Source organism: Acanthochromis polyacanthus, chromosome 12 (assembly GCF_021347895.1).
Source record: "Acanthochromis polyacanthus isolate Apoly-LR-REF ecotype Palm Island chromosome 12, KAUST_Apoly_ChrSc, whole genome shotgun sequence".
Classification (NCBI taxonomy): domain Eukaryota; kingdom Metazoa; phylum Chordata; class Actinopteri; family Pomacentridae; genus Acanthochromis; species Acanthochromis polyacanthus.
Genome location: NC_067124.1, coordinates 37,999,757 through 38,018,268, shown reverse-complemented (window position 1 = coordinate 38,018,268; position 18,512 = coordinate 37,999,757). Strand labels below are relative to the sequence as shown.

The window sequence follows — 18,512 nt, the reverse complement described above, 5'->3', positions numbered from 1 at the left end:
AAACTGTGATGTTTTAGTGACATTTTGGACGACATACTAAACTATGATGTTTTTGGTGACTTTTGGACGACATACAAAACTATGACGTTTTTGGTCACATTTTGGACGACATACTAAACTATGACGTTTTTACCTCACTTTGGACGACATACAAAACTATGACGTTTTTGGTGACATTTTGGACCACATGCTAAACTATGACGTTTTTACCTCATTTTGGACGACATACTAAACAATGACGTTTTTGGTGACTTTTAGACGACATACTAAACTATGACGATTTTACCTCATTTGACGTTTTTAGTGACATTTTGGACGACATACTAAACTGTGACGTTTTTGGTGACATTTTGGACCACATGCTAAACTATAACGTTTTTACCTCATTTTGGACGACATACTAAACTAAGGCGTTTTTGGTGACATTTTGCACGACATACTAAACTATGACGTTTCAGTGACATTTTGGACGACAATACTAAACTATGACATTTTTGGTGAGATTTTGCATGACATACTAAACTATGACGTCTTTGGTCACATTTTGGACGACATACTAAACTATGACGTTTTTGGTGACTTTTGGACGACATACTAAACTATGATGTTTTTGGTGACTTTTGGACGACATACTAAACTATGATGTTTTTGGTGACTTTTGGACGACATACTAAACTATGACGTTTTTACCTCATTTTGGAGGACATACAAAACTATTACGTTTTTGGTGACATTTTGGACCACATGCTAAACTATAACGTTTTTACCTCATTTTGGACGACATACTAAACTAAGGCGTTTTTGGTGACATTTTGCACGACATACTAAACTATAACGTTTCAGTGACATTTTGGACGACAATACTAAACTATGACATTTTTGGTGAGATTTTGCATGACATACTAAACTATGACGTTTTTGGTCACATTTTGGACGACATACTAAACTATGACGTTTTTGGTGACTTTTGGACGACATACTAAACTATGATGTTTTTGGTGACTTTTGGACGACATACTAAACTATGACGTTTTTACCTCATTTTGGACGACATACAAAACTATGACGTTTTTGGTGACATTTTGGACCACATGCTAAACTATAACGTTTTTACGTCATTTTGGACAACATACTAAACTAAGGCGTTTTTGGTGAGATTTTGCACGACATACTAAACTATGACGTTTTTGGTAAGATTTTGCATGACATACTAAACTATGACGTTTTTGGTCACATTTTGGACGACATACTAAACTATGACGTTTTTGATGACTTTTGGACGACATACTAAACTATGATGTTTTTGGTGACTTTTGGACGACATACTAAACTATGACGTTTTTACCTCATTTTGGACGACATACAAAACTATGACGTTTTTGGTGACATTTTGGACCACATGCTAAACTATAACGTTTTTACCTCATTTTGGACAACATACTAAACTATGACGTTTTTGGTGACATTTTGGACGACATACTAAACTATGACGTTTTTACCTCATTTTGGACGACATCCTAAACTATGACGTTTTTGGTTACTTTTAGACGACATACTAAACTGTGATGTTTTAGTGACATTTTGGACAACATGCTAAGTTATGACGTTTTAGTGACATTTTGGATGACACACTAAACGATGGCGTTTTTGGTGAGATTTTGCATGACATACTAAACTATGACGTTTTGGGATGTTTTGGACGACATACTAAACTATGACGTTTTTGTGGCATTTTGGACGACATACTAAACTATGACGTTTTTGGTGACATTTTGGACGACATACTAAACTATAACGTTTCAGTGACATTTTGGACGACAATACCAAACGATGACATTTTTGGTGAGATTTTGCATGACATACTAAACTATGACGTTTTTGGTGACATTTTGGACGACATACTAAACTATGACGTTTTTGGTGACATTTTGGACGACATACTAAACTATGACGTTTTTGGTGACATTTTGGACCACATGCTAAACTATAACGTTTTTACCTCATTTTAGACGACACACTAAACTAAGGCGTTTTTGGTGACATTTTGCACGACATACTAAACTATAACGTTTCAGTGACATTTTGGACGACAATACTAAACGATGACATTTTTGGTGAGATTTTGCATGACATACTAAACTATGACGTTTTTGGTCACATTTTGGACGACATACTAAACTATGACGTTTTTACCTCATTTTGGACGACATACAAAACTATGACGTTTTTGGTGACTTTTGGACGACATACTAAACTATGACGATTTTACCTCATTTGACGTTTTTAGTGACATTTTGGACGACATACTAAACTGTGACGTTTTTGGTGACATTTTGGACCACATGCTAAACTATAACGTTTTTACCTCATTTTGGACGACATACTAAACTAAGGCGTTTTTGGTGACATTTTGCACGACATACTAAACTATAACGTTTCAGTGACATTTTGGACGACAATACTAAACGATGACATTTTTGGTGAGATTTTGCATGACATACTAAACTATGACGTTTTTGGTCACATTTTGGACGACATACTAAACTATGACGTTTTTACCTCATTTTGGACGACATACAAAACTATGACGTTTTTGGTGACTTTTGGACGACATACTAAACTATGACGATTTTACCTCATTTGACGTTTTTAGTGACATTTTGGACGACATACTAAACTGTGACGTTTTTGGTGACATTTTGGACCACATGCTAAACTATAACGTTTTTACCTCATTTTGGACGACATACTAAACTAAGGCGTTTTTGGTGACATTTTGCACGACATACTAAACTATAACGTTTCAGTGACATTTTGGACGACAATACTAAACTATGACATTTTTGGTGAGATTTTGCATGACATACTAAACTATGACGTTTTTGGTGACTTTTGGACGACATACGAAACTGTGATGTTTTAGTGACATTTGGACGACATACTAAATTATGACGTTTTTACCTCATTTTGGACGAAATACAAAACTATGACATTTTTGGTGACATTTTGGACGACATACTAAACTATGACGTTTTTACCTCACTTTGGACGACATACAAAACTATGACGTTTTTGGTGACATTTTGGACCACATGCTAAACTATGACGTTTTTGGTGACTTTTGGACGACATACTAAACTGTGACGTTTTTACCTCATTTTGGACGACATACTAAACTATGACATTTTTGGTGAGATTTTGCATGACATACTAAACTATGACGTTTTTAGTGACTTTTGGACGACATACGAAACTATGACGTTTTACCACATTTTGGACGACATGCTAAACTATGACGTTTTTGGTTACTTTTAGACGACATACTAAACTGTGATGTTTTAGTGACATTTTGGACAACATGCTAAGTTATGACGTTTTACTGACATTTTGGACGACATACTAAACTTTGACGTTTTTGGTGACTTTTGGACGACATACTAAACTATGACGCTTTTACCTTATTTTGGGCGACATGCTAAACTATGACGTTTTTGGTGACTTTTGGACGACGTACTAAACTATGATGTTTTTGTGATATTTTGGACAACATGCTAAGTTATGACGTTTTAGTGACATTTTGGATGACATACTAAACGATGGCGTTTTTGGTGAGATTTTGCATGACATACTAAACTATGACGTTTTTGGTGACATTTTGGACCACATGCTAAACTATAACGTTTTTACCTCATTTTGGACAACATACTAAACTATGACGTTTTTGGTGACATTTTGGACGACATACTAAACTATGACGTTTTTACCTCATTTTGGACGACATCCTAAACTATGACGTTTTTGGTTACTTTTAGACGACATACTAAACTGTGATGTTTTAGTGACATTTTGGACAACATGCTAAGTTATGACGTTTTAGTGACATTTTGGATGACATACTAAACGATGGCGTTTTTGGTGAGATTTTGCATGACATACTAAACTATGACGTTTTGGGATGTTTTGGACGACATACTAAACTATGACGTTTTTGTGGCATTTTGGACGACATACTAAACTATGACGTTTTTGGTGACATTTTGGACCACATGCTAAACTATAACGTTTTTACCTCATTTTAGACGACACACTAAACTAAGGCGTTTTTGGTGACATTTTGCACGACATACTAAACTATAACGTTTCAGTGACATTTTGGACGACAATACTAAACGATGACATTTTTGGTGAGATTTTGCATGACATACTAAACTATGACGTTTTTGGTCACATTTTGGACGACATACTAAACTATGACGTTTTTACCTCATTTTGGACGACATACAAAACTATGACGTTTTTGGTGACTTTTGGACGACATACTAAACTATGACGATTTTACCTCATTTGACGTTTTTAGTGACATTTTGGACGACATACTAAACTGTGACGTTTTTGGTGACATTTTGGACCACATGCTAAACTATAACGTTTTTACCTCATTTTGGACGACATACTAAACTAAGGCGTTTTTGGTGACATTTTGCACGACATACTAAACTATAACGTTTCAGTGACATTTTGGACGACAATACTAAACTATGACATTTTTGGTGAGATTTTGCATGACATACTAAACTATGACGTTTTTGGTGACTTTTGGACGACATACGAAACTGTGATGTTTTAGTGACATTTGGACGACATACTAAATTATGACGTTTTTACCTCATTTTGGACGAAATACAAAACTATGACATTTTTGGTGACATTTTGGACGACATACTAAACTATGACGTTTTTACCTCACTTTGGACGACATACAAAACTATGACGTTTTTGGTGACATTTTGGACCACATGCTAAACTATGACGTTTTTGGTGACTTTTGGACGACATACTAAACTGTGATGTTTTGGTGACTTTTGGACGACATACTAAACTGTGACGTTTTTACCTCATTTTGGACGACATACTAAACTAAGGCGTTTTTGGTGACATTTTGCACGACATACTAAACTATGACGTTTTTGGTGAGATTTTGCATGACATACTAAACTATGACGTTTTTAGTGACTTTTGGACGACATACGAAACTATGACGTTTTACCACATTTTGGACGACATCCTAAACTATGACGTTTTTGGTTACTTTTAGACGACATACTAAACTGTGATGTTTTAGTGACATTTTGGACAACATGCTAAGTTATGACGTTTTAGTGACATTTTGGACGACATACTAAACTATGACGTTTTTGTGATATTTTGGACGACATACTAAACTATGTCGTTTTTGGTGACATTTTGGACCACATGCTAAACTATAACGTTTTTACCTCATTTTGGACGACATCCTAAACTATGATGTTTTTACCTCATTTTGGACGACATTCTAAACTATGACGTTTTTACCTCATTTGACGTTTTTAGTGACATTTTGGACGACATACTAAACTATGATGTTTTTGGTGACATTTTGGACCACATGCTAAACTATAACGTTTTTACCTCATTTTGGACAACATACTAAACTAAGGCGTTTTTGGTGAGATTTTGCATGACATACTAAACTATGACGTTTCTGTGATATTTTGGACGACATACTAAACTATGACGTTTTTGGTGACATTTTGGACGACTTCCTAAACTGACGTTTTTGTGGCATTTTGGACGACATACTAAACTATGACGTTTTTGGTTACTTTTCGATGACATACTAAACTGTGATGTTTTAGTGACATTTTGGACAACATGCTAAGTTATGACGTTTTAGTGACATTTTGGACGACATACTAAACGATGGCGTTTTTGGTGAGATTTTGCATGACATACTACACTATGACGTTTTTGTGATATTTTGGACGACATACTAAACTATGACGTTTTTGTGGCATTTTGGACGACATACTAAACTATGACATTTTTGTGATATTTTGGACGACATCCTAAACTATGACGTTTATGGTCACATTTTGGACAGCATCCAAAACTATCACGTTTTTGGTGACTTATGGACGACATACTAAACTATGACGTTTTTACCTCATTTTGGACGACATACTAAACTTTGACGTTTTTGGTGACTTTTGGACGACATACTAAACTATGACGCTTTTACCTTATTTTGGGCGACATGCTAAACTATGACGTTTTTGGTGACTTTTGGACGACGTACTAAACTATGATGTTTTTGTGATATTTTGGACGACATACTAAACTATGACATTTTTGGTGACTTTTGCACGACATACTAAACTATGACGTTTTTGTGATATTTTGGACGACATACTAAACTATGACATTTTTGTGGCATTTTGGACGACATACTAAACTATGACATTTTTGTGATATTTTGGACGACATCCTAAACTATGACGTTTATGGTCACATTTTGGACAGCATCCAAAACTATCACGTTTTTGGTGACTTATGGACGACATACTAAACTATGACGTTTTTACCTCATTTTGGACGACATACTAAACTATGACGTTTTTGGTGACTTTTGGACGACGTACTAAACTATGATGTTTTTGTGATATTTTGGACGACATACTAAACTATGACATTTTTGGTGAGATTTTGCATGACATACTAAACTATGACGTTTTTGTGATGTTTTGGACGACATATTAAACTATGATGTTTTAGTGACATTTTGGAAGACATACTAAACAGTGACGTTTTTGGTGACATTTTGCACGACATACAAAACTGACGTTTTTGGTGACACTTTGGACGACATGCTAAACTATGACGTTTTTGGTGACTTTTGGACAACATACTAAACTATGACATTTCTGGTGACATTTTGGACCACATACTAAACTATGATGTTTTTGTCATATTTTGCACGACATACTAAACTATGACGTTTTTGGTGACTTTTGGACAACATACTAAACTATGACATTTCTGGTGACATTTTGGACCACATACTAAACTATGATGTTTTTGTCATATTTTGCACGACATACTAAACTATGACGTTTTTGGTGACTTTTGGACAACATACTAAACTATTACGTTTTTACCTCATTTTGGACAACATACTAAACTATAACATTTCAGTGACATTTTGGACGACATTAAACTGTGACATTTTAGTGACATTTTTGCAATATTTTGGACGACATACTAAACTTTGAAGTTTGTCACATTTTGGACGACATGCTAGACTGACATCTTTACAAAGTGATTCGTCACGACACAACCACAGAAAAGGCCGGTTTTATTCATTAATTCTGGAAAATACATTCAGTACAATATCACTTCACGACAAAGGTACTATCAATCTGATACCAAGTATTTGACTGTAAAGTTCCATTTACTGGTTTTCTGTTCCCCAGGACCTGAACCATCATGTGGTGGGCTGGACTGACTGGAACCTGGCCCTGGACCAGACCGGTGGACCAAACTGGGTCAAGAACTTCGTAGACAGTCCTGTTATCGTCGATTCAAAGAGAGACGTCTTCTACAAGCAGCCCACCTTCTACAGCTTGGCCCACTTCAGGTATCTGATGCTACACGTTACACCTGTTTCATTCGTAAAACATGAGAATTTAATGAAACGTGAACTTTTCTACAGTAAGTTCCTGTTGGAAGGATCACAGAGAGTTGGAGTGTCGGCCAGTACAGAAACAGACCTGGAGTTCACAGCGTTCATCAGAACAGACGGATCAGTGGTGCTCATCATCCTCAACAGGTACACAACAGTAAAACAGGATGGAAATACACAAAACCACCTACACGATGTCGTGGAGTTCAGTACACGCTTTACACACACGCATTCATATATACAGTAAAGTTAAAAACAATACAGCTCAAGACATTTTTTGAATATTTTTTACAGTGTGAAGTAGAAACAGATTTGTTTCTCACCTTATTCTTTTCTTCTTCTGGATACCTTGGCTGAATAAAACATCTATTAATTTATTTATCTAAATCTTGAAATGTGTTTTTGTGCCTTCAGGTCTCCGTCAGAGATCCAGTTTGAGGTCTGGGATCCTGCTGTGGGTTTCCTCCCCTCCACAGCTTCACCTCATTCTCTGCTCACCCTGGCTTGGAACACACACTAATGAATATAACCAGTTTACTTCCTGGGAATCAAACATTTCACATGCAACCAGCCAATCATCACACAGGAACCTCCTCCCGACCAAAGCTGCTGTCACCACTCTACTGACTAATTAACATTTCTGTCAGCAAGCAAGAACCTCAACACATTTTATTTCATTTAAAATGTCTTTATGAAGCACTTCTGATAAAAACTGGTTCCTGAAAGCACTGAATGTCAGATTAACCTGAGCTGCCTTGATCTTAAATGATAAGATGCTTGAATAAATCATTTCACTGAACCTGTAAATGTCTTTGAATGTTGCTATTTAATTCTTTAATTTTATGGTGAATAAAGGAAAATAGTGAAAATTATTTTTGTCAAGGCTGATATTTTTGACATTTTTTCCACATTTTGGACAACATACTTAACATTGATGTTTTTGTTGACATTTTGGACGACATATTAAACTATGATGTTTTTGGTCACATTTTGGACGACGTACTAAACTATGACGTTTTTGGTCACATTTTGGACGACATACTAAACTATGACGTTTTTGGTCACATTTTGGACGACATACTAAACTATGACGTTTTTGTCATATTTTGGACGACAAACTAAACTATGACGTTTTTACCTCATTTTGGACGACATACTAAACTATGACGTTTTTGGTCATATTTTGGACGACATACTAAACTATGACGTTTTTGTCATATTTTGGACGACATTCAAAACTATGACATTTTTGGTCATATTTTGGATGACAAACTAAACTATGACGTTTTTGTCATATTTTGGACGACATTCTAAACTATGACGTTTTTGCTGACATTTTGGACCACATCCTAAACTATGACGTTTTTACCTCATTTTGGACAACATACTAAACTATGATGTTTTTGGTCACATTTTGGACGACATACTAAACTATGACGTTTTTGGTCACATTTTGGACGACATACTAAACTATGACGTTATTACCTCATTTTGGATGACATAGTAAACTATGACGTTTTTGGTCATATTTTGGACGACATAGTAAACTATGACGTTTTTGGTCACATTTTGGACGACATACTAAACTATGACGTTATTACCTCATTTTGGATGACATAGTAAACTATGACGTTTTTGGTCATATTTTGGACGACATAGTAAACTATGACGTTTTTGGTCACATTTTGGACGACATACTAAGCTATGACGCTTTTGGTCACATTTTGGACGATATACTATGACGTTTTTGGTCATATTTTGGACGACAAACTAAACTATGACGTTTTTGTCATATTTTGGACGACATTCTAAACTATGACATTTTTGCTGACATTTCGGACCACATCCTAAACGATGACGTTTTCACCTCATTTTGGACGACATACTAAACTATGACGTTTTTACCTAATTTTGGATGACATACTTAACATTGACGTTTTTGGTCACATTTTGGACGACATGCTAAACTATGACGTTTTTGGTCATATTTTGGACGACGTACTAAACTATGACGTTTTTGGTCACATTTTGGACGACATCCGAAACTATGACGTTTTTACCTCATTTTGGATGACATCCTAAACTATGACGTTTTTGGTCATATTTTGGACGACATACTAAGCTATGACGCTTTTGGTGACATTTTGGACCACATGCTAAACTATAACGTTTTTACCTCATTTTGGACAACATACTAAACTAAGGCGTTTTTGGTGAGATTTTGCATGACATACTAAACTATGACGTTTTTGTGATATTTTGGACGACATACTAAACTATGACGTTTTTGGTGACATTTTGGACGACTTCCTAAACTGACGTTTTTGTGGCATTTTGGACGACATACTAAACTATGACGTTTTTGGTTACTTTTCGATGACATACTAAACTGTGATGTTTTAGTGACATTTTGGACAACATGCTAAGTTATGACGTTTTAGTGACATTTTGGACGACATACTAAACGATGGCGTTTTTGGTGAGATTTTGCATGACATACTAAACTATGACGTTTTTGTGATATTTTGGACGACATACTAAACTATGACGTTTTTGGTGACATTTTGGACGACTTCCTAAACTGACGTTTTTGTGGCATTTTGGACGACATACTAAACTATGACGTTTTTGGTTACTTTTCGATGACATACTAAACTGTGATGTTTTAGTGACATTTTGGACAACATGCTAAGTTATGACGTTTTAGTGACATTTTGGACGACATACTAAACGATGGCGTTTTTGGTGAGATTTTGCATGACATACTACACTATGACGTTTTTGTGATATTTTGGACGACATACTAAACTATGACGTTTTTGTGGCATTTTGGACGACATACTAAACTATGACATTTTTGTGATATTTTGGACGACATCCTAAACTATGACGTTTATGGTCACATTTTGGACAGCATCCAAAACTATCACGTTTTTGGTGACTTATGAACGACATACTAAACTATGACGTTTTTACCTCATTTTGGACGACATACTAAACTTTGACGTTTTTGGTGACTTTTGGACGACATACTAAACTATGACGCTTTTACCTTATTTTGGGCGACATGCTAAACTATGACGTTTTTGGTGACTTTTGGACGACGTACTAAACTATGATGTTTTTGTGATATTTTGGACGACATACTAAACTATGACATTTTTGGTGACTTTTGCACGACATGCTAAACTATGACGTTTTTGTGATATTTTGGACGACATACTAAACTATGACATTTTTGTGGCATTTTGGACGACATACTAAACTATGACATTTTTGTGATATTTTGGACGACATCCTAAACTATGACGTTTATGGTCACATTTTGGACAGCATCCAAAACTATCACGTTTTTGGTGACTTATGGACGACATACTAAACTATGACGTTTTTACCTCATTTTGGACGACATACTAAACTATGACGTTTTTGGTGACTTTTGGACGACGTACTAAACTATGATGTTTTTGTGATATTTTGGACGACATACTAAACTATGACATTTTTGGTGAGATTTTGCATGACATACTAAACTATGACGTTTTTGTGATGTTTTGGACGACATATTAAACTATGATGTTTTAGTGACATTTTGGAAGACATACTAAACAGTGACGTTTTTGGTGACATTTTGCACGACATACAAAACTGACGTTTTTGGTGACACTTTGGACGACATGCTAAACTATGACGTTTCTGGTGACATTTTGGACCACATACTAAACTATGATGTTTTTGTCATATTTTGCACGACATACTAAACTATGACGTTTTTGGTGACTTTTGGACAACATACTAAACTATGACATTTCTGGTGACATTTTGGACCACATACTAAACTATGATGTTTTTGTCATATTTTGCACGACATACTAAACTATGACGTTTTTGGTGACTTTTGGACAACATACTAAACTATTACGTTTTTACCTCATTTTGGACAACATACTAAACTATAACATTTCAGTGACATTTTGGACGACATTAAACTGTGACATTTTAGTGACATTTTTGCAATATTTTGGACGACATACTAAACTTTGAAGTTTGTCACATTTTGGACGACATGCTAGACTGACATCTTTACAAAGTGATTCGTCACGACACAACCACAGAAAAGGCCGGTTTTATTCATTAATTCTGGAAAATACATTCAGTACAATATCACTTCACGACAAAGGTACTATCAATCTGATACCAAGTATTTGACTGTAAAGTTCCATTTACTGGTTTTCTGTTCCCCAGGACCTGAACCATCATGTGGTGGGCTGGACTGACTGGAACCTGGCCCTGGACCAGACCGGTGGACCAAACTGGGTCAAGAACTTCGTAGACAGTCCTGTTATCGTCGATTCAAAGAGAGACGTCTTCTACAAGCAGCCCACCTTCTACAGCTTGGCCCACTTCAGGTATCTGATGCTACACGTTACACCTGTTTCATTCGTAAAACATGAGAATTTAATGAAACGTGAACTTTTCTACAGTAAGTTCCTGTTGGAAGGATCACAGAGAGTTGGAGTGTCGGCCAGTACAGAAACAGACCTGGAGTTCACAGCGTTCATCAGAACAGACGGATCAGTGGTGCTCATCATCCTCAACAGGTACACAACAGTAAAACAGGATGGAAATACACAAAACCACCTACACGATGTCGTGGAGTTCAGTACACGCTTTACACACACGCATTCATATATACAGTAAAGTTAAAAACAATACAGCTCAAGACATTTTTTGAATATTTTTTACAGTGTGAAGTAGAAACAGATTTGTTTCTCACCTTATTCTTTTCTTCTTCTGGATACCTTGGCTGAATAAAACATCTATTAATTTATTTATCTAAATCTTGAAATGTGTTTTTGTGCCTTCAGGTCTCCGTCAGAGATCCAGTTTGAGGTCTGGGATCCTGCTGTGGGTTTCCTCCCCTCCACAGCTTCACCTCATTCTCTGCTCACCCTGGCTTGGAACACACACTAATGAATATAACCAGTTTACTTCCTGGGAATCAAACATTTCACATGCAACCAGCCAATCATCACACAGGAACCTCCTCCCGACCAAAGCTGCTGTCACCACTCTACTGACTAATTAACATTTCTGTCAGCAAGCAAGAACCTCAACACATTTTATTTCATTTAAAATGTCTTTATGAAGCACTTCTGATAAAAACTGGTTCCTGAAAGCACTGAATGTCAGATTAACCTGAGCTGCCTTGATCTTAAATGATAAGATGCTTGAATAAATCATTTCACTGAACCTGTAAATGTCTTTGAATGTTGCTATTTAATTCTTTAATTTTATGGTGAATAAAGGAAAATAGTGAAAATTATTTTTGTCAAGGCTGATATTTTTGACATTTTTTCCACATTTTGGACAACATACTTAACATTGATGTTTTTGTTGACATTTTGGACGACATATTAAACTATGATGTTTTTGGTCACATTTTGGACGACGTACTAAACTATGACGTTTTTGGTCACATTTTGGACGACATACTAAACTATGACGTTTTTGGTCACATTTTGGACGACATACTAAACTATGACGTTTTTGTCATATTTTGGACGACAAACTAAACTATGACGTTTTTACCTCATTTTGGACGACATACTAAACTATGACGTTTTTGGTCATATTTTGGACGACATACTAAACTATGACGTTTTTGTCATATTTTGGACGACATTCAAAACTATGACATTTTTGGTCATATTTTGGATGACAAACTAAACTATGACGTTTTTGTCATATTTTGGACGACATTCTAAACTATGACGTTTTTGCTGACATTTTGGACCACATCCTAAACTATGACGTTTTTACCTCATTTTGGACAACATACTAAACTATGATGTTTTTGGTCACATTTTGGACGACATACTAAACTATGACGTTTTTGGTCACATTTTGGACGACATACTAAACTATGACGTTATTACCTCATTTTGGATGACATAGTAAACTATGACGTTTTTGGTCATATTTTGGACGACATAGTAAACTATGACGTTTTTGGTCACATTTTGGACGACATACTAAACTATGACGTTATTACCTCATTTTGGATGACATAGTAAACTATGACGTTTTTGGTCATATTTTGGACGACATAGTAAACTATGACGTTTTTGGTCACATTTTGGACGACATACTAAGCTATGACGCTTTTGGTCACATTTTGGACGATATACTATGACGTTTTTGGTCATATTTTGGACGACAAACTAAACTATGACGTTTTTGTCATATTTTGGACGACATTCTAAACTATGACATTTTTGCTGACATTTCGGACCACATCCTAAACGATGACGTTTTCACCTCATTTTGGACGACATACTAAACTATGACGTTTTTACCTAATTTTGGATGACATACTTAACATTGACGTTTTTGGTCACATTTTGGACGACATGCTAAACTATGACGTTTTTGGTCATATTTTGGACGACGTACTAAACTATGACGTTTTTGGTCACATTTTGGACGACATCCGAAACTATGACGTTTTTACCTCATTTTGGATGACATCCTAAACTATGACGTTTTTGGTCATATTTTGGACGACATACTAAGCTATGACGCTTTTGGTGACATTTTGGACCACATGCTAAACTATAACGTTTTTACCTCATTTTGGACAACATACTAAACTAAGGCGTTTTTGGTGAGATTTTGCATGACATACTAAACTATGACGTTTTTGTGATATTTTGGACGACATACTAAACTATGACGTTTTTGGTGACATTTTGGACGACTTCCTAAACTGACGTTTTTGTGGCATTTTGGACGACATACTAAACTATGACGTTTTTGGTTACTTTTCGATGACATACTAAACTGTGATGTTTTAGTGACATTTTGGACAACATGCTAAGTTATGACGTTTTAGTGACATTTTGGACGACATACTAAACGATGGCGTTTTTGGTGAGATTTTGCATGACATACTAAACTATGACGTTTTTGTGATATTTTGGACGACATACTAAACTATGACGTTTTTGGTGACATTTTGGACGACTTCCTAAACTGACGTTTTTGTGGCATTTTGGACGACATACTAAACTATGACGTTTTTGGTTACTTTTCGATGACATACTAAACTGTGATGTTTTAGTGACATTTTGGACAACATGCTAAGTTATGACGTTTTAGTGACATTTTGGACGACATACTAAACGATGGCGTTTTTGGTGAGATTTTGCATGACATACTACACTATGACGTTTTTGTGATATTTTGGACGACATACTAAACTATGACGTTTTTGTGGCATTTTGGACGACATACTAAACTATGACATTTTTGTGATATTTTGGACGACATCCTAAACTATGACGTTTATGGTCACATTTTGGACAGCATCCAAAACTATCACGTTTTTGGTGACTTATGAACGACATACTAAACTATGACGTTTTTACCTCATTTTGGACGACATACTAAACTTTGACGTTTTTGGTGACTTTTGGACGACATACTAAACTATGACGCTTTTACCTTATTTTGGGCGACATGCTAAACTATGACGTTTTTGGTGACTTTTGGACGACGTACTAAACTATGATGTTTTTGTGATATTTTGGACGACATACTAAACTATGACATTTTTGGTGACTTTTGCACGACATGCTAAACTATGACGTTTTTGTGATATTTTGGACGACATACTAAACTATGACATTTTTGTGGCATTTTGGACGACATACTAAACTATGACATTTTTGTGATATTTTGGACGACATCCTAAACTATGACGTTTATGGTCACATTTTGGACAGCATCCAAAACTATCACGTTTTTGGTGACTTATGGACGACATACTAAACTATGACGTTTTTACCTCATTTTGGACGACATACTAAACTATGACGTTTTTGGTGACTTTTGGACGACGTACTAAACTATGATGTTTTTGTGATATTTTGGACGACATACTAAACTATGACATTTTTGGTGAGATTTTGCATGACATACTAAACTATGACGTTTTTGTGATGTTTTGGACGACATATTAAACTATGATGTTTTAGTGACATTTTGGAAGACATACTAAACAGTGACGTTTTTGGTGACATTTTGCACGACATACAAAACTGACGTTTTTGGTGACACTTTGGACGACATGCTAAACTATGACGTTTCTGGTGACATTTTGGACCACATACTAAACTATGATGTTTTTGTCATATTTTGCACGACATACTAAACTATGACGTTTTTGGTGACTTTTGGACAACATACTAAACTATGACATTTCTGGTGACATTTTGGACCACATACTAAACTATGATGTTTTTGTCATATTTTGCACGACATACTAAACTATGACGTTTTTGGTGACTTTTGGACAACATACTAAACTATTACGTTTTTACCTCATTTTGGACAACATACTAAACTATAACATTTCAGTGACATTTTGGACGACATTAAACTGTGACATTTTAGTGACATTTTTGCAATATTTTGGACGACATACTAAACTTTGAAGTTTGTCACATTTTGGACGACATGCTAGACTGACATCTTTACAAAGTGATTCGTCACGACACAACCACAGAAAAGGCCGGTTTTATTCATTAATTCTGGAAAATACATTCAGTACAATATCACTTCACGACAAAGGTACTATCAATCTGATACCAAGTATTTGACTGTAAAGTTCCATTTACTGGTTTTCTGTTCCCCAGGACCTGAACCATCATGTGGTGGGCTGGACTGACTGGAACCTGGCCCTGGACCAGACCGGTGGACCAAACTGGGTCAAGAACTTCGTAGACAGTCCTGTTATCGTCGATTCAAAGAGAGACGTCTTCTACAAGCAGCCCACCTTCTACAGCTTGGCCCACTTCAGGTATCTGATGCTACACGTTACACCTGTTTCATTCGTAAAACATGAGAATTTAATGAAACGTGAACTTTTCTACAGTAAGTTCCTGTTGGAAGGATCACAGAGAGTTGGAGTGTCGGCCAGTACAGAAACAGACCTGGAGTTCACAGCGTTCATCAGAACAGACGGATCAGTGGTGCTCATCATCCTCAACAGGTACACAACAGTAAAACAGGATGGAAATACACAAAACCACCTACACGATGTCGTGGAGTTCAGTACACGCTTTACACACACGCATTCATATATACAGTAAAGTTAAAAACAATACAGCTCAAGACATTTTTTGAATATTTTTTACAGTGTGAAGTAGAAACAGATTTGTTTCTCACCTTATTCTTTTCTTCTTCTGGATACCTTGGCTGAATAAAACATCTATTAATTTATTTATCTAAATCTTGAAATGTGTTTTTGTGCCTTCAGGTCTCCGTCAGAGATCCAGTTTGAGGTCTGGGATCCTGCTGTGGGTTTCCTCCCCTCCACAGCTTCACCTCATTCTCTGCTCACCCTGGCTTGGAACACACACTAATGAATATAACCAGTTTACTTCCTGGGAATCAAACATTTCACATGCAACCAGCCAATCATCACACAGGAACCTCCTCCCGACCAAAGCTGCTGTCACCACTCTACTGACTAATTAACATTTCTGTCAGCAAGCAAGAACCTCAACACATTTTATTTCATTTAAAATGTCTTTATGAAGCACTTCTGATAAAAACTGGTTCCTGAAAGCACTGAATGTCAGATTAACCTGAGCTGCCTTGATCTTAAATGATAAGATGCTTGAATAAATCATTTCACTGAACCTGTAAATGTCTTTGAATGTTGCTATTTAATTCTTTAATTTTATGGTGAATAAAGGAAAATAGTGAAAATTATTTTTGTCAAGGCTGATATTTTTGACATTTTTTCCACATTTTGGACAACATACTTAACATTGATGTTTTTGTTGACATTTTGGACGACATATTAAACTATGATGTTTTTGGTCACATTTTGGACGACGTACTAAACTATGACGTTTTTGGTCACATTTTGGACGACATACTAAACTATGACGTTTTGGTCACATTTTGGACGACATACTAAACTATGACGTTTTTGTCATATTTTGGACGACAAACTAAACTATGACGTTTTTACCTCATTTTGGACGACATACTAAACTATGACGTTTTTGGTCATATTTTGGACGACATACTAAACTATGACGTTTTTGTCATATTTTGGACGACATTCAAAACTATGACATTTTTGGTCATATTTTGGATGACAAACTAAACTATGACGTTTTTGTCATATTTTGGACGACATTCTAAACTATGACGTTTTTGCTGACATTTTGGACCACATCCTAAACTATGACGTTTTTACCTCATTTTGGACAACATACTAAACTATGATGTTTTTGGTCACATTTTGGACGACATACTAAACTATGACGTTTTTGGTCACATTTTGGACGACATACTAAACTATGACGTTTTTACCTCATTTTGGATGACATATTAAACTATGACGTTTTTGGTGACTTTTGGACGACATACAAAACTATGACGTTTTTGGTCATATTTTGGACGACATACTAAACTATGACGTTATTACCTCATTTTGGATGACATAGTAAACTATGACGTTTTTGGTCATATTTTGGACGACATAGTAAACTATGACGTTTTTGGTCACATTTTGGACGACATACTAAGCTATGACGCTTTTGGTCACATTTTGGACGATATACTATGACGTTTTTGGTCATATTTTGGACGACAAACTAAACTATGACGTTTTTGTCATATTTTGGACGACATTCTAAACTATGACATTTTTGCTGACATTTCGGACCACATCCTAAACGATGACGTTTTCACCTCATTTTGGACGACATACTAAACTATGACGTTTTTACCTAATTTTGGATGACATACTTAACATTGACGTTTTTGGTCACATTTTGGACGACATGCTAAACTATGACGTTTTTGGTCATATTTTGGACGACGTACTAAACTATGACGTTTTTGGTCACATTTTGGACGACATCCGAAACTATGACGTTTTTACCTCATTTTGGATGACATCCTAAACTATGACGTTTTTGGTCATATTTTG

At 35.8% G+C, this 18,512-nt stretch overlaps 1 protein-coding gene across 10 annotated transcripts in view; it reads left to right on the top strand.

Moving 5' to 3' along the window:
* Positions 1-17,278, top strand: part of gba (glucosidase, beta, acid) — a 28,166-nt gene extending 10,888 nt beyond the window's left edge. The window contains exons 9-11 of one of the 10 annotated variants that reach the window (XM_051957107.1): positions 16,198-16,361; positions 16,437-16,553; positions 16,821-17,278. In XM_051957107.1, coding sequence (XP_051813067.1) covers positions 16,198-16,361; positions 16,437-16,553; positions 16,821-16,926 — 387 coding nt within the window. In that variant the 3' untranslated portion in view covers positions 16,927-17,278. Of the gene's footprint in view, positions 1-7,289; positions 7,454-7,528; positions 7,646-7,912; positions 8,371-11,743; positions 11,908-11,982; positions 12,100-12,366; positions 12,825-16,197; positions 16,362-16,436; positions 16,554-16,820 lie in introns of those variants that run through there. The other 9 variants (XM_051957108.1, XM_051957109.1, XM_022214531.2 and 6 more) reach the window with 9 other exon arrangements.
* The last annotated feature ends 1,234 nt before the right edge of the window (positions 17,279-18,512 follow it).